This window comes from Pleuronectes platessa, chromosome 22 (genome assembly GCF_947347685.1).
Source record: "Pleuronectes platessa chromosome 22, fPlePla1.1, whole genome shotgun sequence".
NCBI lineage: Eukaryota > Metazoa > Chordata > Actinopteri > Pleuronectiformes > Pleuronectidae > Pleuronectes > Pleuronectes platessa.
In genome coordinates this window covers 12,027,597-12,048,918 of record NC_070647.1, presented here as the reverse complement: position 1 = coordinate 12,048,918, position 21,322 = coordinate 12,027,597, and the positions used below count along the sequence as shown (strand labels likewise).

The 21,322-nt window shown below is 42.4% G+C and overlaps 1 protein-coding gene across 1 annotated transcript; it reads right to left on the bottom strand.

Moving 5' to 3' along the window:
• Positions 1–752: 752 nt before the first annotated feature.
• On the bottom strand, positions 753–14,910 carry nudt4b (nudix (nucleoside diphosphate linked moiety X)-type motif 4b). Its single transcript, XM_053415294.1, has 5 exons — positions 14,450–14,910; positions 7,220–7,330; positions 5,208–5,252; positions 4,719–4,806; positions 753–3,890 (listed from the first exon to the last, which is right to left on the bottom strand). Exons 1-5 carry the CDS (start codon positions 14,543–14,545, stop codon positions 3,670–3,672), a joined length of 561 nt encoding a protein of 186 aa, XP_053271269.1. The 5' UTR covers positions 14,546–14,910; the 3' UTR covers positions 753–3,669.
• Positions 14,911–21,322: the final 6,412 nt, after the last annotated feature.

Genomic DNA, 21,322 nt, shown 5'->3' with positions numbered 1-21,322 from the left:
GACCCGCGGGTCCGGTGCCGGAGACATGTCGAGTTCCTGCTTTGTTCCTGCGATCAGCCAGGTACACACGGAGGAGGGCGGGGCTTACAGCAGATACACCTGAGGGTCACACGTCACTGCTGAGAGGGACAGAGGCTAAGACCCGCCCCTGCCCGCCTCTGATTGGTCCACACCGATGTCACACTGGTTCCGGAGCTGATTGGTGGGTTTTAAAAACAGGTCTCCACATTTTGAGTCAAAATGATAGAGATGCAGGTTATACAAAGGTTTTTGGTATAGATTAAATAAAGGCATGTTTATTTGTAAAGCAAAGCTCAACAACAATTTATTGATTTTTATATATCTGATATACAATCATATTTAAAACATCCATCATAAAACACTACAGGGGCCCTCAGTGGGTCGGTGTCTGCTACCAGAGGGCAAAATGTGTCTTTTTACGGCTCCTGTCATCTGAGATCTGTCTCCACGAAGCTGAGTCAGCGCCGAGAGGAGTAAAACTGTGCAAACCCCATAAAGATCAGCTAATATAGGTGTAGCATTACAGATGCTAATCTCTGCTGAGAATGGAGGGTGGGGCTGGGAAGCGGCACACGTTTACAATGGGGCCTTTTCATCTACTGAAACATTAAATGTGATGTCTCATCATCTGCGGAAGCACTCATTATCTTTAAACGCAGCAGTCTATTGCTGCTACTAAAAAAAAAAAAAAAAGATAAATATATAGAATAAATAAAGGCTCAACAGGTGCATTCGTTGTTTTTTCCCTTTAATGCATTTTGTTTTCTCAAAAACAATCTTTCCAGTCCAGCTCCTGAAATCACTTTTCACATTAATCGTCTCGGTGCATAATATTCACGAAAACAAACAGTGACGTGTCTGTAACTCACTTTGATTCACATTGTCGTGACATCACAACGTGTTTCGGCAAACATTCAAAGAGTCTGAATCCACAATAGAACAGTCGTGTCATGAACCACTTCTGTTTTCAAACACATGTACACTGAGGGACTCTCCTCCATATTGTCATGTTTAACCCATCACGAGATCAACACAGCGTCACACAGCATTTCAACAAGAGGAGAAAGAAAGTGTTTCTTATTTGTAAAGCAGCAAAACATCAAGATTAAAGGGTGTGACTTCAATTTAAGTTGATTTAAATCATATGAAAAATGTGAATGGGGTAAAGAATACTCTTAATACTTTAATTTCAATCATATCATCTCAAATGATGTTGAAGATCTTATTTCACAGACGGGTTGATGTACAGGTCTGAAAAATGCAACTTTCCCCATCTGACCATTAATATTGTTTTCATTTGGCACATCATATTTCACATTCATCTTTCCACAATTCATACATCACACACACACACACACACACATTGAGGTTTAAGGTGTTTTTTTTTAACCGTTGATAAACCCTAACATTGATTTTAACTGAATTGGCAAATCCCAGCTAAGGATAAGATGATAGAGCGGTGAATTCTGTGGAGGGCAAAGAGCGCAAGACAAGTTGGTGCAGCTCGGAAGGTGTCGGGTTTCTGCTCCAACCAAAGAGTCTGGAGAAACTTTTGTGAAAAAGTGAAAAGTTTTTTTCATTTTCTCACCAAAACCTTCACAATATTAGAGTTATTTCCATTCTCATTAATGCTCAGATTTGTTTACTTGCTTGGCCAAAACAAAGCAAAAAGTTCATGATCCTGATGCTTATTTAACAAAAATCAAGTTCCTCACCTAAAGTGTACATTTTCACCCAAAGTTACTGCTGTGTTCATTCTGAATTCACCTCTTGATTCATTACGGACGACCACATGAAAAACACCAAATCACGTTTTAACAATGCATCAATTCCAACATCTCCATTTCACAATAAAACACCAAGTGACCAACTTTCCGTATCCTACACCTGTGGCACGTTGTTGCAGATACAAACGTCCTTGTTCTGTGAATAATCAGTGAGCTTTTTCTGCACGTCTTCCCGTCATCATTTGTACATCGTTTTAAAAAATATAGAAAATGTTAAGAGAACATTTTTCATTCAGGTTAAAAACACGAGGTTTCTCTGCAAAGCTATTTACAAATCTCTGTGTGGTCAGTCGTCATTCAGCAGAATATTTCAGAGGGAGGATCTGTGACTGTGAGGAGGCAGCAGGAAACATGATGCGGTCTTTTATGCGGGACGTGGACATCATGGAACTGTTTGTTTACACAGAAACAGAAAAGATTTAAGTGAAAGCTGCATTACCATTTTATTTATGAACCAATAAAAACTGAGGTGATGGTCTGAGAACTGGGATGCAGAAATGGTGATGAACATTCTTCACCCTTTTCCGACTAATAGATTAATAAAAAAAAAAAACTGTAAGATGAATTAACTGCAGCTGTAGACTTAAATTATCGTAGACAGAAACAATCATACTGTACATCGTGTTATCTGGTGGTCGCTCTGACCAAATTGCATTCCAGCACTGTGATAAACAATAAAACTGATAAACATTGTTTTTTTTTGAAAGACACAAAAGTGAATCTGCATTATTTTGCATTCAAGGTTTAAAAGAAATGCTCTTTTTGTACAAACGCAGTCGAAGGGAACTCGTTTGTCATCAAGGCAGCACAGACAGCAACAGCCGAGGCAAAGATGTTCTCCGCATCGTTAAATCCTTTCACTTGGACGACGTGGGAAACGCCGATGTAAAGGTATGCGGCCTGAGGCAGACACCGGGGTTTGTTGGATCAGTCAAGGTCAGCTGACGTGAGATTCAGAGGCCTCGGGTAAAGTTGAACTACAAACACAGCAGTGTCGTGTCGGAGGAAATCGAACTATCGAGCGTCGCGACCCGGGTCCAGTTTGCAGAGGTAGAAACTCACACACAGCTTTTTTTATCAATGAACGTTCGTTTTGCTGATACATGTGAGAACTTTCACTCCTATGTTATCGCCACCACTTGGGGCTTTGAAAAGCAATGTTTGGACACGGTTTAATCATTTTCAAGGCCAGGTAACTTAACAACAAATGCATTTAATGAATGATCTAATGGAGAAAAAAATATCCCACTTGGCTTAAAAGATTCAAAAGAGGAGATTCTCTAATCACATCAGTGCTCAGGGTGCTTTTTGTAAAGTTATATCTGTGTAGTAAAATCTGATATTTGGTTGTTATCATCACTGGTTGATGATGAAGACATTATTCAGTCTCCCCCCCTCCCCACATGGACATGCTCTGGGATCATCTCCCTCCTTTTCATTCACTAGAGAGCAAATCCGTTCTACTAAAGAAAATAAAAAACGAGCGTTAGTGAAATAAGAACAACATTCATACAAAGTTTCAGTAAGGCATTCCTTCACCAGCTCAGTCATGCCAGCAGAGTCTGCAGCTTCCTCCACAGCGACGGCTCATCAAAGGTTTCTTCCATTTGCCATTTCCACTGTTTTACTGTCCCGGCTCCTCCGCCTGCTTCTGCTCAGTCACACGAGTCTCTAACACGAGCCTTTTAACACAGCTCTGGCTATTGGCTTTGGTCTGTCCTGCAGCTAAGACTAGAATTTATACATACAAGAGAGCCGTGACTCTGAAAAGTCATTAGATTCATGCAAGACTGTACAGACTTTCAGTAAACTGCCCAAGCTGGACAGGAAAACGAAAAATAAAAGAGGTGGAGGTGCAGTCCTATCTGCAGGAGGAGCCCAGCACGCTCCCTGTCGAGGGCGTGTTGGCGGTGGCGCTGTAATGGGGGAAGTTGTCGTTGGGCTGCGGGCTGGGCAGGATGGAGTTCCCGTTGGTCGGGGAGCAGCTGAGTTGGAGCCTCCGCAGGTATTCTGCGTGGACGGGTTTGTGGCTCTGCAGCACTTTGATGGCCTCCTCCACGGTGAACCACTCCCGCTTACGGCCTGTGGAGGGCGACAGAGATTCATGCATGAGTCAGAGGAAGCTTTAGATCAGATCTTCCATGTATACCCATTAATAAATTCTACATATTCTGTTGAGTATGTACAATTGCACAGTTTATTCTATAAAAATAATTTATAGAAATAAGTGAAGTTCAGAAGTATAATGTTGGAGCTGGGCTGAAACATTTTGCAGTAAAATGCCACAAGAGGCAGCTTATTGGTTGGTTTGTCAGATTCAAAAGGTTAATTAAAGAAAAATGAAAGTGGAGAAGACAAACACACAAATGCATGTGTGTACATATATATAAACCTACAAATGTTGCGTGCATGAACAAAAATAGACGGCACACGTGTTATTACATTTCAAAACAAGAAACCAGCAGATACAGCAGGCTCCAGGTCAGATTTAAGCTGCTTCCCACTGAGCTCATGACAAACTGAGGCTGGATTTTGACTTGGGGGCCAACAGCTCCGATACACTGCAGCCCGAGAAATGTTTCAGCGAAGATCAGTGGCCTAGATGTATATGCACCTGTTGTCACTGCATACCCCACTGCCCTTAGTTGACTGCATGGGGTAAAGCAGCTTTCATATATATAAAAAGATAAGTGAAAAAAGCACCTTAGAAGAGCAAGTACACACACACACACACACACACACACACACACACACACACACACACACACACACACACACACACACACACACACACACACACACACACACACACACACACACACACACACACACACACACACACACACACACACACACACACACACAAAGAACAACTGCATCTGCAAACAGTGATGAGGAGGGGAACTGCACCTATGTTGACAGAGTCCTCCCAGGCCTCCAGGGTTTCTGTCACAGTCAACACGTACACATACGTCCGATGTTTCCGATCCTGGTTTTGCTTTAGAGACGAAAAAGAAAGGAAACTATATTATACAGTATTCACGCCTGCATCGTTTTTTACCTCTGCCAAGTGTTTTCGTTCAATAACTCATGGATCTTGATTTCTTTTTAAATCCGGCTTGTTTAGTGGACAGATATTTATGAGTGTGTGAAATTTGATTCAGATCCAAATAAAAATGGGTATCGTGAAACATATTTAAACATGGTTTCATAAGGGGGCTTCTGGGACTTGTGTTCATATATAATGTATTGTAAGGTGCCCATGGGTGTTTAGAAAGGTGTCATAGAAGAAAATGATCAATACTAATATCACAATAGTGCAAATAAACTTTAAATTGAAAAGGTGCCCATTTTATATGCTAATTTGTGCACACAAATACACACATGTGAAATGCTTACCTCGAATACACCGAGCAGACGTCCGAGCTTTCCTTTCACACCAGCCTGAAGAAAGAAAAGATAAAACATGAAAATAATGCAATGTTTGTTCTACTTCGTTGAGGACACTTCACGTTGAGGACACTTCATTGTGGACTCACAACAACAACAAAACGATGAATAGAGGCTGAAAACAATAGAAAAGCTGCACTCAAACCACAGGCTATAATCTGAGTTCACACAATGGGCATTGTGTTGTATTGCATTTCAATGTTTTAAAGAACGCAGAGTCCACCTCCTGTGAACTGAGCTCAAGTGTAAACTCCCAGGCTTTGTTTTGATACAAAAAAAATACTGGACGTGCCTGATAAACAATCACTGGAGCATGAGAATGTTCAGAAGTAAACTGTGGAATAAATCCAGTTTGAGAAATTGTTAGATTTCATTTTTTTGTCCGATGTGGCCTCCTCACATCTACTGCCGGTCAAGCTACAAATGTTGTTCCTCTTTAAGTTGTCACAGTGTCTCTATGGAGCCATATGTGTTCCAGACCATTCACCCCATATAAAAATGGACGACGTGTTTCGACTACCTCCCACTATCCAGAAACGAAGCCTAAATATCCCGGTATGAACAGAGTCAGAGTCTGCGCAGTGCCGATTGGGAGATGGAGTCTCGGTAGCCATGCTCAACCTATCGTGAGACTGTCTCAGCTGTCAACTATGATGTTTCGCCTCCTTTTTATACAAAATAACTAAATTAAATTCAATTAAAACCAATGGGAAAATGAGCACTTGAACAAACCATCCATCAGGGGGCGATAGAGACCCTTTGGCTTCACTTTTGGGGAACAGTGATGTCGCTCTTTATGCATTCTATAGCTTTGTCTCAACTCAGGGGGCTGCATCTTTCAGAGGCTGTCTCATTTTGGTTTGGACTTCGCAGTCTAAGAAGGAGACAGTCTTCGTGGGCCCGGTAGACCCGAGTCCTACGAAGGATGCAGCCCCTGAATTGAGACACCGCTTGTGTTCCAGACTGGTTTGATGAGATAACGTTAAGAAGAGCTTAAGGACATCGTATAATAATAGTTGTCATTAGCAATCATCTGAATTTTTCCCCTGGATAATAACCCTGGCATGACTCCTGAAAGAGCATCATCATGGAAATGCAATAATGCCTCTAAGATTTGTTTTATTAAGTCAGATGCACTTCACAGGATTCAAATTACTGTCACGACACATGACATCTGTCCTTTCCCCCTCTCAGCATACTTCACAAGTGTCACTCTGTCCCACCGATGTGTCCGGTGGACTTGAGTGCAGCCTGTGTGACTGCACAGGAATCCAGCGAGGAGCCAAGTTTAGACCGCTGACGTGGCTGAGAACACAAGGTCCTCCGCCGGCTGGACCCCTGGAATACCAGCGTGCTGCTCATTCACCCGGCCACTGACACCCTGACACCCTGGCCCTTCAAAAAATCTCACCCTCAGCATGCGCTCTGCTGTAACGCTACACAGGTCTATCTCTGGTAATTTCAGCCGGTTTTATATGACTGGAAATCTGTGGCAAAGGGCAAGAGGGAGTCACGGGTGACGGTTGATATCTGATCAAAATTAGCACAAATATCTTTCCTCGTCCAAAACGTTGCATGTTAAATGTCCTCAGCCGCCACGTGTTGTCTCAAATGATTTGATGATAAAGACATGGCCCACGATAACGATAATATCAGGATAAAGTGAATCTGCGATATTGATAAATTGCGTGACAATCATATAACGATACATCATAAATGTTCATAAAGTCTTATTTTGGTGCCTCTTAAATCTTCAACAAATACATTGTATCTTGTCAATGTTCACATAAGCCATCATTCTATTGCTAAATAACCAGTAAATGGAGAAAGTCCAAACTATATGTACGACTAAATAACGATACCTGGCTCCAGCATATCGGAGATCGAATCTCGTATTGCTGTTTTTTCATTTTGTCCCATTCATACTCGCTACCTCTCAAACTGATTTGAGATTTATTCACCTCCTCGAACACCTCTCGCACAGCGGCACCACACGGCTCCTCCTCTGGCTCCATCCCTCCTCCGGGGACGATCCACTGCTCCGGGTGTCGACTGCTGCTGACCAACAGAACCTGTTGAAGAAAGAAATCACACGACATCAGCAGCCATAGAGCCTGGTTTTAATCGTTCTCTTAGCTGAGAATGTGCGTCTCACATGAAATCCCAACCTTAAGAGAAGTGGAATCTGTTCTCACACCCAAGTGTTGATTCCGATTTCCTTCAGTGACTTCACTGCCTTGACGTTTTGTATCATATTGAAACTGATCACTGTGAAATGGGACTTGACCCTTTGACTATTCAGAGTCAGGTCTCAGAGAGATGATTGATGACCACGGGCGTCTCTGCTGTCTATTCTGTGCTGTCTCTTAACTCTACCACAGCATCCACATCGTCCCATTGAACATTTGATTCTGACAACTAACACACACCAACAGTGATTTAAGTAACAGATGTTCAATCCCAAATGTTCTGAGTCCACAGCGTATGTTCACTATACTTATTTGGGATTTTGCCAGTCTGTTGATGCAGCTCAATCACAGCCAGTAGCGAAGCAGCTCCAACTTTACACCCCCCCCCACCACCACCCCTGGCAAACAATGCACATAAAGCCGAGCATGAGCCGTTCAAATTCTCCCCAGCACTCCACCGGGCGCCCTGCGGCGACTTCGAATTACACTACAGTTGCAGCGGACACCGATACACGTGGATCAGATGTGCCTGTGTCGGCAGGTTCAGGCCGTATCCGTACAGCGAAGCAATCACAACAGACACAAGTGCACCAGCTGTAAACATTATCACATTGGCACAGGGACGAATCACTCATCATTAAGGCTCAGCCCGTGACAGCACGCAGGTCAGAACGACATCAACACGGGGAAAGACGATGGAGCGGTTCGTTTGCATGTGTGATTCAGCCGCACTCTCTCAACCCTGCAGCATTTAATTTTAATTTTGTGCTTTTTTTGCTTTTCAATCTGACAAAGACACACAAACAATGTGCCACCACATGGGGCAAGGAATAGAGACATTATAGGCACCGCGGGAGCAGCAGCGTCTCGCTCGAGGACACGTGTCGTCTTTCTCTCATGATCACATCAATGTCTCTTGTGCATCTTTGTCATGCCAGAAATCATCCTCCATGACAGGCAGAAAATTTATATATACATGCATTAAAAGGGAGAAACGTGCGTTAAGCAGATTGGGTGACATCATCTTCTGCCACCCCTCCGATCACAATATCTAGTAATCTGCCAGAGGAGTCAACCTGTCACTTGATCCTGACTCTGTTTTGCCTTCTTCACGTCCTGTAATGGGATTGTGGGACCAGAGGCCTTCTGGGGCTTCTCTCTAAAGGGCTGTGGGCCAAACCGGTTGGCATGCTTGGAGGGGGGGCCCCTTGAGAGCGGGCGCTGTCGGCTGCTGCCTTTCTCCTGTGCCCAACTCAGCCCCCTGCGTGTTCCCAGATGATATAGGATAGGAAGAAGGGCGGAGGGGGGACGGGTCACATGTGTGCGGCTGGAAGTTGAAGTATGACGACGTGGATTAAGTGTGAGCATCCGCAAATATTTTAACACACACAAACAAAATCGGTGTCAATCCTACACAACAGGTGCAGGTCATAAAAGGGGCCCCCTGGTTTAAAGGCGTGTAATTTACGGTAACTGTAAAAGCGGTTCTAGTGCGGTATAGGACGTCTTCTCAGCAGAGTGCTAACTGGGAGTAAGGTGCAAAGTTAAACCTGCTGGAGAAAACAGCCCTTTGAGAAGAGCTAAGACAAACTGAACTGCACTCCTTTAATCACAATCTGAGAATTTAATAAAAGTACAGAAAAATTTGACTTTCTTAGCCAGGAATTTGTGTGCGACATCTGACAAGGATTTATTTGTCCTCCTGTCCCCTGTCAGACTTCTGTTTTCATATTGGGCTATTTATTGTGTGAAGTACTTCCATGCAGGATGGGCTATTTCAGTGCCATTACATAATGAAAGATTCATTCATTCTTTGTGCTCAGGACTTGTTGGGGCAGATTTCAGAACACACACCGGCCCCGGCTGTCCGGTTGTTTGTTGTCTGTTTGCTGAGCTGCAGCCAACGAGGCTTAAAGGAAGGATCGCTGGTGTCGACGTGGTCAGAGCCGACAGTGAGGGTTGTGTACAATACAAAAGCTGAAGAGCTTCCAGGGCAGGGGGGACAAAGTGGATTTCTGCTCTGCTTGTTCCATTTTTATCTATTGGTTGTCGTCTGTCCTCAGAACACAGTGCAGGCCACATTTAGGAATTGGTTTATTGCATTTAGGAATGTAGACCAGTGAATCAACATACTACAAACTGTATATAATTAAGATTTTGTTGCCTCATGTGCCACTTGGCTGGGAGGGAGAAGCCGGTGTTTGGTGCTGCCTTTGAGCACCAAGTCACATAAACCAATTCCCTGATATTTAAAAATAAAGTAATAACAATAACTCAGTTGTTTTAAATTCTGTTAAATTTGTTGATCTACCAAATCCTTCCAAGCCCACCCTGGCAACTGTCAAACTACCCTGGGGGAAGGACCCCTTGTTGGCTATCACTGACGCATAATGATCAACACCCCGGATTTAACTCTGGTTTGAAAGCGTGATGAAAAACCAAAACAAAATAACTCACACAGTCATGACAGATTGGTCAACAGTCAGCTGACAGATGACCTTTGAGTGCAGGTAAAAAAATAAAAAAAGCTATAGTTAGGCAGAGAGACCGAGGACCCCAGGAGGAATGCTGCAGAGTTTCCTGGTGAGTTTGCAACTCACACCACTTCCAAGGGGCCCCCATTGTAAATAGAGGAGGGCCAATTCTGGGGCAACCTGCAGTAAATATGTGCAGTGACAAACGCTATAGAGACACACAGGACACATCAAGCACTGGCTGAGCTCTCTGGGATCTGAAACTCCAACACAAAGCCACACACGAACTGATTTAAAATAAGAAAAATCAGTCCTTTTAACCCAGTTTCTTAGTTTGCGACATCAGACCTGCCACTGGTAGTAAATCGCCACCAGCAGTTATGACAGCAGGTCCTCTGGCAAGGCCTCAATCATAGACAGCAGGCAGAAATATTCTGGAGGACATTAACACCTCCTCCTCCCCGCGGAGGAACGCTTGTAGCTGTCAAATAAGGAAGGCTCCAAATGCCGCTGCTGGGAGGAGGGAGCGAGGGACACAATCTACAGTCGTACACTCGCTGCTACGCTATCAACAGATAAGACGAGTGCTAAACAGTGAGAGAGAGACCGAATGCCTCAATTTCTGATGTTACAGTGAAGCATCCACTCAATCTGATACCACCCCCCCCCCCCTCCTGTTTCCAGTTTGACATTATTAACAATCTGCTGCAGCGACCTTCAAAACTGAGCCCCCCTCATAAACATGGAGGTCGCTGCTAGAAATGCCGTCTCCGTCAGAGGTATCAGTTCATCGCCCTCATTTGATGCACAAGCTCAATTCATTGGAAAACAAAAGATATTTAACTTCAGCCACGAGGGGTTTCTTCAATCGAAACAACAAAGCAACCTATAGTTGAATGAAGCAGCGTGGGATCATGGGAGTTTCCGTCTTCACCACCATTGCCAGTGAAAATCGACAAGATGCAAATGATGTTCAGGGATGAGGATATGTAATTAGGTTTTATTAAAGTTATAAGAAAAACAACTGTGTGATTTTCCTTCTTTATGCGAATATGGGAAAAACGTCAAACCAATATATAAAATAGGTCTAGTTGTCTAGTAAACTTACCTTACTTTTTCAAATTGTTGCTATAAAATTATGGACTCCAAAGTCATACAGGCAACTTTGGGTTGTAATCTGAGTTTGTGGTGTAATCATTGACACGCCCACCAGTTTGTGGCACAAGGTATTTAATTACCTATCACAGCTCTATCCTGATGGAAAATAATTAAAGAAGCGCTCTTGGCCCACAGGCCCCACATGCTGTTTAACTCAGGTGGCCCCCGCTCAGTTACCACTGTTGTCCCTCTGCACTGTCAGGTTGCTGCCTTCCCTTGTTAGGAGTTTAATTGCTGTCAGGGTAGCTCGCCCCCAGGGCTCAGCTTTCACCTTTCCTCTCCAAAACAAAACACTCCGGCAGCACGTCCAACTCTCCTTCACCGCAGATGTGTCTCCGGTGTCTGTGGAACTGATTGTATGTACAGTATGTGTTTAACGTATGAATTAATCACACAAAGCTGAACATCTCAGGATGTTGTATCATTGACGATCACAATCAGAGCAGCAGATTGCTTCTTCGAACAGTCATCTCTTGGAATGCATGAGCAAACATGCTCGTCAGAGCCGGAAAATCCTGAGGTTGATGGTCACACCTACACACGTCTGTTGTCACAATACTCTCTGACTATCCTTTCCTGTAATTATAATTTTTGGAATTGTACCAACAAGTTCTGAGTTAAGGGTGCCGAGATGCATGTGCAAAGTTTTTATAACAACAGAAATTAAATCAAGAGACAAATCTCTACTGTTATAGCATCACTTATATAATAACTATTTGATGGCTAGACAGAATGATGACATAACATGTTGCGCACATTTAGGCGAGCACTGAACAGACATGCTTCTGTGTCTACACCTTCATATCAGTGGGTTGTCCAGGAAAACACAGAAGGGCAGAGACGGAGCTCTTTGTGCCTTTCTAGTGACACTCAGACTGCTTCTAGAATATATTGTGTAACAGTTTGTATACTCCACACTCAAACATGAGGCTAAATTTAGACTGGCAAGTGTTTGCCACAATAAAAGAGATATGCTAGTGACTTGTTTTGACATAAACATGACACTTACTGCAGAAAGGTAACCAAAGTCATAGTTCAAAGTCGTAAACAGGCTCCAGATAGACCATCTTATGTGTGGCTCGCTTCACCTTTTGCATTTTCAGCAAAAGCATGTTAATATTTTCAGATTTTATCATTTGAGTTTATGGATTATGTCATTTAAGAAAGTTCTTTTCTGAATGCTATTTTTCCCCCAATAAGCTCTGTTTCTATTTGATGCTATAAAAAAACAGGAGGAAAGCGTCATGATTGACAGCTGAGACTGGATCATGATTGGTCCAACACATCAGCCGGACCTCGCAACCATAACACCAATGCACAAGATGGTGGCGTTCACATCCAGGATACTTTGGCTTCATTTCTGGACAGTGGGAGGAAATGGAGATACATTGTACATATATACAGTCTATGCAGTGAATGTTGATTATTAAGTTATGTGACATGTAACAATATCTCATATCACATCTGATGTATTCCTTATTATGTCCGGGGGTGGAAAACCCGACTGAAGTCAAAGGAGATTATTTTTAAGTTGTATAAAGTCGGTTACCAGACATTTATTGACACGGTGCTGGTCCCTTTAAATCCTCCAACATGATTCAGCTCCACCGCCGGGATGCGGCAGTGGAGCTGAATGGACGAAGCTCGTTTCTGGACGTAAACAATGTCGTGATGATCAAATGCGTTAATGTGACTCTACCTCTGATATTTATATTTAATAACTGTCCATGTCGAAGCCCGCTGTTAGAAGGAAACGTGCATCACAGCGCCTCGCCCCCCACCCTGCGCTCCTCCGCAAGCTAGCTACATGCTAACAGGAAGTGCAGCGAGCCCACATCTTCAAAATAAGAGCGTTAGACCGAAGTTGAGTAAGAGAATTACACAACTTGCTGGAATGACATCACGCACTCATAACACACTATTTGTCCGCAAATAGACAGCGTGGCGTGGCAGCTCACTTCACAGGTGTCAGAAACCTGAGAATAGACCCTGAAGAAGTCAGGAAATGGAGAAGACACAGACACAAGTAGTGGAACACACTGTGCTGCTTAAGTACTGTATGTAAACACCTTGTTAAAATATAAAAACACATTTGGAAGGATTTAAAAAATAAAAGGATACTGCCCCATATTCCAAAGTTTGACACAGAAGGACCCTTCATTCGGTTTGAAGTGTGTGGTTTTAGTTGCCAAACAAACACAAAAATCTGTAAATACATATTGCGTCATCATTAACTTGGTGCCACCATCTGCATTTGTTTTAGGGCTGGACAATAAAACGATATCAGTAATGATCACAGTCTTGTATTCATTAATTGCATTATAGAAAAAAGTTAAATAAGTATTGACATAATGCTTGTGCACAATGTGGAGATTTGTTGTAACGTGTTCGTCATTCTCTGCCAAGAAAGAAGAGTTTACATTTTAAACACTCATTTTAAACTCGAAAGAAAGAAGAGTTTACATTTTAAACTCTTCTTTCTCTTGTTTTTAACTTTAAAACCACAACCTTGTCTTGGAAGAAAAAACTCTTCTTTCTTTCGTTTTAAACTTCAAAACCACAACCTTTTCTTGGAAGAAAAAACTCTTTAATTCCATTACTCAATCTTCATAGTTGTTTTGTTTAGTTTTTTTACATTATTACTGTTAAACAGATTGCCTTCGATTTGGCAAGAGATTGGACAATATGGCCAAGAAATACATCCTAACAAAAACAATTATGGGAGGCGATGTCACATTGTTATTTCACTGTATTTCAAAGAGTACTTTTAACTCTTGGGTGAGGGTTGTGGGTTTTAAACTCTTCTTTATGGACAAACACTGGACAAAATGTTGGAATAAAAGGATCGGAACACTTTGAATCTTTACTACACTGCAACTGATGCATATTATATTGTGATGATTACTGATAATGCTTATTTCCTCAGTTTCAGAGAGGGGCCCTCAGTCAGAGGGGGGGGGGGGGGGGGGTGTCTTTCATTTTGAAAGTCAGGACCTCCACTCCTGCGTTGCTAAGCGAAGCTGCCTTGACAACGGTCGTTTTCCTCTTTTTTTCTCGACGTGCTCCTGAAACTAGCCTGAACTGGATGGCCCGAGGCGCATCACCGACACGACCAGCGGCAGCACGGACACACAACACACACACAAACACAGACACAGAGCTGCACACACAGAGCAGCACAATGACACACACAAATCACAACTCCCATGTTTCATTAAAGAATGTGGTCTTTTGGGATTTATCCACACCCTCCTGCTGTGTGAATGACTGGAGGAGGGGGGGGGGGGGTCCTACAGGCCACACTCACACACACACACACACACACACACACACACACACACACACACTTGGGGGGGGGGGTCTCTCCTACCTCCTCCTCACGCTCATTCTTGAAGCACAGACACGCCGCCCGCCTCTTGAAGCCCTCGCCGTCGTACGTCCTGGTCTGGTTCGGCTTGAGCTTCATCCTGGGCCCGCTGCACCCGGCGGCCTCCTCCGACTGGAACCGGCGACAACAAGCGAGGAAGAGGAGGCAGGAAGACGCGAGGAAGAAGCGAGGAAGAAGAAGAAGGGAGGAGGAGGAAGGTTCCGACGACTTAACAGCGGAGCCGCCGCATCGCCGCCGCCGCTTCTTCTTCTTCTTCTTCTCCTCCTCTCTGCATCCGCGGTCCGGGCTGCTCGGTCCTGAGAGGAGGGGGAATGGTGGATGTGTCTCAGCCGGGGAGGTTAATCCAAGGTGCGGGTCTGGGGGTCCTGGGTGTGCGGGAGTCTGAGCAGGGGGGTGTGAGCACGCAGGTCCCGCACACAGGCGTCTTATGTCGGCTCCGGGCTCCGCCGCGGCTTCGGTACAATGAAGCGGCTCCACACACGCAGCACTCCTCTCAGCCAGGAGCCCGCTCATTGGCTACGGCCACCTCAGGGGGGCGGGCCCACGGCTGCTGGCCAAAACACCGAGAATAAACAAACGCGTAATTTAGCGCAGGGACAGAAAAAGAAGTTCTACAACGATCTGTACTGAACCAACTGAACTCATGTACTTATACAAGTGTAGCCCTGCTCTTATGCGTTTAATCGTGGGTTTGTTTTATTTCATTACACACATACTTCTACTTCTAATTACTAACACACAAACACATTCATACTTTCTATATGTTCATGTTCTGTTCTTTATATGTGCTGTCAACATTATAAACTATTTCTTTATATTCCCTGTCACCATTATCTCCATTTGATTTGACATATTTTACATCTCTAGTCTTGTATTTCAAGTTTGACTCTTTCACTGTTTTTTAAATACTCTTACATCTTCTGCTGTACCATATTTTTACAAGCTATGTTAGTCTTTAACGCACAACTTTGTATAGCTTTGGTTATAATGTATATTTGTCTTAAATACTCTGCCTCGGGTACTTGTTTCTTTCAATCTACTCATGCTTAAAATATCGTATTGTCAATATCTCTATTAACACATGCTTTTTTACAGTGACAGTTTTCTAGTAGTTTTGGTAGCTATATATGTTCATCTCACTACAGCTAACTTATTCTTGACTCATTTTGACCTTTTTATTATTCTGATACTCGTGTGTTTTATTATTTTATCTGCTACTGGACGCCTACATTTCCCCCGGGATCAATAAAGTATCTATCTGGGTTTTATTGATTAAAAAAAGTCATTTGTGTTGGTTTCCAGCAGCAGACGGACATGACACCTATACCTGTTTTATTGCAACATCATTAGATGATTAATAGTGAAGGGTCAGTGTGTACTCAGTCTCAGCAGAATGTGGCAGAGCCACACTCAGATAAATCGGGTTGTGAGATGATTAATGAGACAAGAGAGAAGAAAAAAGCAAAGTTCTTCACAAATACACAATTTATTTTACTGTTTTTCAGATTTGTCCCATCGTCTTATATTTTGGAGACGTATTGGATCATTTGAACATTTATTAAAGTGAGAAGTTCAGAAGGAAAAGATCAATTTTGGCGGTGTTGTAGACATCTGAAATGTAACCCTATACCTACAATATCTGTATGTCCACAGCTTTTTCTACACCACCAGGAATATAATTTTGTCTGGAAAATATTAGATGATGCTATTGAGTTTGAATATGTTTAGTCTAACGATAAATAAGTAAGTGGGACACATCAAAGAAGATGCAGAAAGTAACATAATGTCATTTTTAGGATTTAAAATCCTTTAAGAACTCAATCATGTGAATTTTAGGTTGTTTATGTGGAGATTCAATAATTTTTCCACAGCCGACATTCGAACACGTCATAGTGAGAAAAGCACAGGTGTGAATGGTAAAATAAACATGGCTGGATTCTCTTTAGATGCGTTACAGTAAAGCGTCCTGGTATTGTTAGTGCTGCTCTTCTGCGCTTACAGTCAAAACATAAATAGAACAGAGCTATTGTTCATGTCATTGGCAACACCAGGGCTTTACTCTAACAGCTCAAAATATCTGCTGTGAAAAAGATCTGCATGGAAACGGACGATCGTGGGTTCGATTCCTTCACCTGTAGCCCCCACCTCGATTTGCCTTGACGTCTCAGTGATGTAGGAAAACCCCAATTCTGAAATGAAACCTTTAAAAACCATCAAATATCTTTAAAATGCCCTCTTATATCATAATCCACCAGACTGAAATGTTAAGTCTGGGGCTCAGCTCGACAAACAAAACAAACCCTGTTATAATCTCATGTATTCTGTCAGCCGTGGCATTTTTATTGCACTTTTACAGCAGTTTTTCAAAAAGAGAGATTAATGATTTAAGTTCCACCTTAAATATAAACACATGTAACACACGTCTGTGTCATGGTGTTTGCTAAAGGTAAGTGGTGTGTCAAGTTTTTAAGAGCCAAGCATGTTGAAAGAGTCGAGCGGTTCTTTCAATCGAGCACCTTGAAAATTTGATTTTATTGTGTTTTTAGGGAGTTCAGCTGGGAGGACTTTGGCAAAACAATTATAAACATCACGTACTACATGTCCAGCAATAACATTGATTCCAGTGTGTTGGGAAATCAACCAGCGACTCCCATCTTCCAGTGAATATGCATCACATTTGAGATTATTTTATAAAAGTGGGTGACACCCAGTCAATGTGGAAACAAAAGGGAACCTGTTTTTCTTACACAAAAAATGTATTCTGACTGAAATAATTAAGGTTTTATGAAAGTCCAGGTCAAAGGTCACTGTGTTGTAATACAGTGGGGAGGTGTCTCTATGAATAAGCAGCACTCCTGTCTGAACACATTAGAGCAAAATCTTTCTCATGTCATATCTGATGGCGCTCCCACTCATGTTAAACCCTATATGATGTAAGGTGAATGGATAATGCCATCCCTTCCCTCTGTAACTATACTCGGAAGTGGGGTTATTTTCGGGGGCAGTTGCTGTTATTCATTAACAGATTCACTTGTTTCAATGATCTAATTCCTAAAAGGCATGGGATAGATGATTCAATTAGTTTTATGGCGACATAGTAAAGATGTACTTTGTCTAAGGGGGGGGAGGGGACACTCAGTTCACCTTTGACCTGCAGGTTAAACAAATGATCCACATGCTGATAACATCACAAACAAAGTTTCCTCCAGCAGACAAGGACGTGTCAAAGAGTACGTTTGATCAAAGTGTTTTCAAGTGTTGTTGCCACTGATTCCTGACTGAGGCCATAGTGGACAACATATGCAAAATGTGGAATATAATATTTTTGGAAAAGTTATTTTAGTTATGTTAGCAGCATGGATGGTAATGTTAGTTGTTTTTGCTGAAATAATCATGAAAATTTGTCCAGACATTCATTCATTCAGTAAATAACCCGACTGACTTTGATGATCCCGGACTTTCTCTTTAGCGCCACCTGCAGGTTGACATTCGTGATTTTGAGTGAAGTGTTTTAAGAATTTCGAAAACGTCAGAAACCATGTTTGAGAAAAATGTATTTCACCTTTACATTGACTTTGCTCTCTGTCCCATCCACTAACATTGAGGTGGCAGGATTTATTAGTTATACTGCACCAAGTCACCAGGGGGCCCTCGAATCGTGTTGGCTTCACTTTCTTTCATTCATTTAAAACGAAACAAGCTCTAGGAAATTGAGGCTTTGACATGGCTGAACTGATGAGGTCATTTTCCCTCATTGCTCCCTGGTCTCACACATACAGCGTCCAACACAAGTCATGCTATCGTTTTAGTTCCAGTGGTCATCACTCACATCTGTCAGGAAACCCAATGATCTTTCATTCAGGTCATCATGTTATAAAAGGTCATAAACTCCAGCGTCATCATCTCGTTCTGATGATGATCTGATTACTAGACAGATATTCGCGGCACATTACAAAAGTAGAAACTTTCCATTTATGTATACGCAAATAGATAACACATTTATTGAGTTCATTATGAAGATGTACATTCAAACAGACTCATAATAAATATTCAAAATGATAAGAAACAATGAACAACATGAAGTCCTATTTATAGCTCAGGTAACTGTACAGTTAAGGGATTAAGAGATAATTAAGTTCCAAATATCATTGACTGTATAAATGAGTCAGCAATTTTAAAGGATTGCAGTTTTTCTTTCAGTGTTGGAGAGGAACGTTGTGAAATCTACATTTTAATGCCATTCACATCTGATATATAACAGGTGGTTTATAAAGTTGTATTGCTGCCAAGCAGGACAACAGATGCTCGGTCATGTTGTCACCTTGGTGGCATCAGTCACCTCACAGGAAAATTTATTTTTCTGTCATCAATGTACTTGAAGTGGTGTATCATCATCTTCTCGCATAGCAGAGGAAGGCAATTAAAAGGATCCCCCTTTTAGCCAAGGTGTGTGGGGAATAGAGGTATACAGTTTCTTTCCTGGCTCACATCGAGACAGATGGAGGGGACGGACAAGGTAGACATGAACGTGTGCCTGTCACTGGCTTTATCAGGAGAGGCAGAAGACACCTGCTCCCTCACGACCATTTGGAACACGTGGAAACTATCACACAAATACATATTTTCAAACCAGTTGACAGAGGGTTCCCCAGACTCATCCACGGAGCCTTACCTGCCTCTTCATTTGCCTGTGAGTGGATCAGGGTGCAAACTCTTTATGCGAATAAAATCCTGAGCTGATTAGCTTACCCATAAGTCTCTTCTTTGACCTTGGTGCCGAGCTTTCAGACATGAGGCATGTGAGGGAATGGCTACCTGCCAGAAAGGCAAAATTAGAGCCCCAAAAAACTGAATTGCCTTCGGACACAAACGATGCGAATGTTCGAGAGAGCGACAATAAGGCATCGTATCCTCCTAAATTTAGTCCATGAGTGTCATGCTGTAGCCATCAGGGTAATTTTAGACAGGGCCATCTGTTATTCTCCAAAGTCTCCATTATTAGACACTTAGGTTTTAAATTAAGCCTCAGAAAACTCCTGTGTATATTCACTGTGACACAGGACAATTGTTAGCAGGTATTAAGGGTGAGTAGAGTAGTAGTCTTCACGGGATGGAGCTCGTCCATGACAGCCGGTCAAGGCTGCTAAGATGGATGTGAGCTGCTGTCACTGTTCTTCATAGAGCCAGTGACGTCTCTGCAAATGGTTGTATGCCCTCTGTCAAGTTTTTTTTATCCATTCAAGGCAGCAACAGAGGATTCAGAGAACCTGGGCCTCTCTGCTTTGTCCTGAACATCTTTCTACTTTTATCAAACCCTTATGTTTCAATATATCATCTGCTAAAATACAAATACTAACTTGTACAGCTTTAATTTATGCACACAGTGAAGTTGAACAGTAGCAGAGCAGCTATAAAGTCCTTCCTCAGCAGTGTAAGAGGCCTTTTTCCAGGCCGGGCCCTGTGAGGTCACAGTGGAAAACAAGTCCCATCAACATCTCTCTTAACAGTTTATACAACAGAATAAATACAGGTCTCAAGGCTGCAGATGCAAGAATGACAATCACTTGGTTGTGAGAGCTGAAGGACACAATGAGGGCTTGTTGGTGCATATATCAAAAACCTGTCATTACGATGGTAGAACATGAAATAGAGTCAACAGGCGTAAACATCACTTAGGCATGAATTGTCTGGTACAATCAGCGAGACAGGGAGAGGTAGGGTGGTGCCAATATAAGTTTTGTTGTCTGCAGATTCATATCAAAAAAGAATACAACACATATAACACTAATATGTGTGTGGCTTTTATGCCTTTTATGCTATGCAAAATTCAAATTGAGCATGCAAAGCCTCCTGATGAATGAATAACTTTTTCTATGTGATGCCACCTTTAACTACTGCTGGTGAGCCTGCTGAGGCTACCTGCGGGCAAGGGCTTCTCTCACAATGATGCCTCTGTCTCCTTGAGGTACAACAAAAAACAAGGACACTCTATAATCATGTGAAGATTAGGTTTAAAGGGGCATAAACACAGCCAGACAGTGAGAGTGGGATTGCCAGCATGTGGGAAAGTAGTCTGAAACAAAAAAGCCTCACAGTGATGACGAGACACACACGAGGTCTGAAAAAGGTTCATTCACCCGAAACTGGTCGGTTAGGACGACTGAAATGTGAAGGTGTTGCTCACGCGCTTATTTCTAAGGTTTTGAAATTTGTTGACCGAAGAGCTGCCCTGGGGGACAAAGTGAAGAGATTACTCTTGTATGCAAAAAGACCGGGATAAACAGAGACATTTTAGAGCTCAAATATTTACAGAATATTTGCATTCCTTTTACAATTTCATGATCCGCTATCAAACGTACAATATGTATCTTTTGCCACTAGGGGTCTCTCAATCAAAACATAAACCGAATTACCTGGTTTGATGACTTCGAGAAGCAACTTGGGAGTTGTTGTCATCACCGCCAAAAAGTTGTATTCACGTTAACGCAGAAAAACGACAATGAATGATAACGAGCCATCACAAGTGACAAATGCAATCTGTGGAAGAAAAAAAATGAGCCCTTGCTAACTGGCTAGCACTGTGCTTCTCTTTCATCGTAAGTTGTTTGTCCGAGACATTTAGAAGAGGAATTAAAAGGCGACCAAAATGTAAAACGTCCAATTACCATCACAAATTTGTTGGATTTTTCTTGGTTCGAACATTATTGGAAACATTTTGAATAATGTAAGTACACAAGTCAACAGAATTTTTTCTTTTTCAGACCTTTTTAATGAACAATTGTTACAAACCATATCTTTAAGGATAACGTGTGTAGGTGAGGATGTCTCTTTTTCTTTTAAGTCCAAAGACATAGC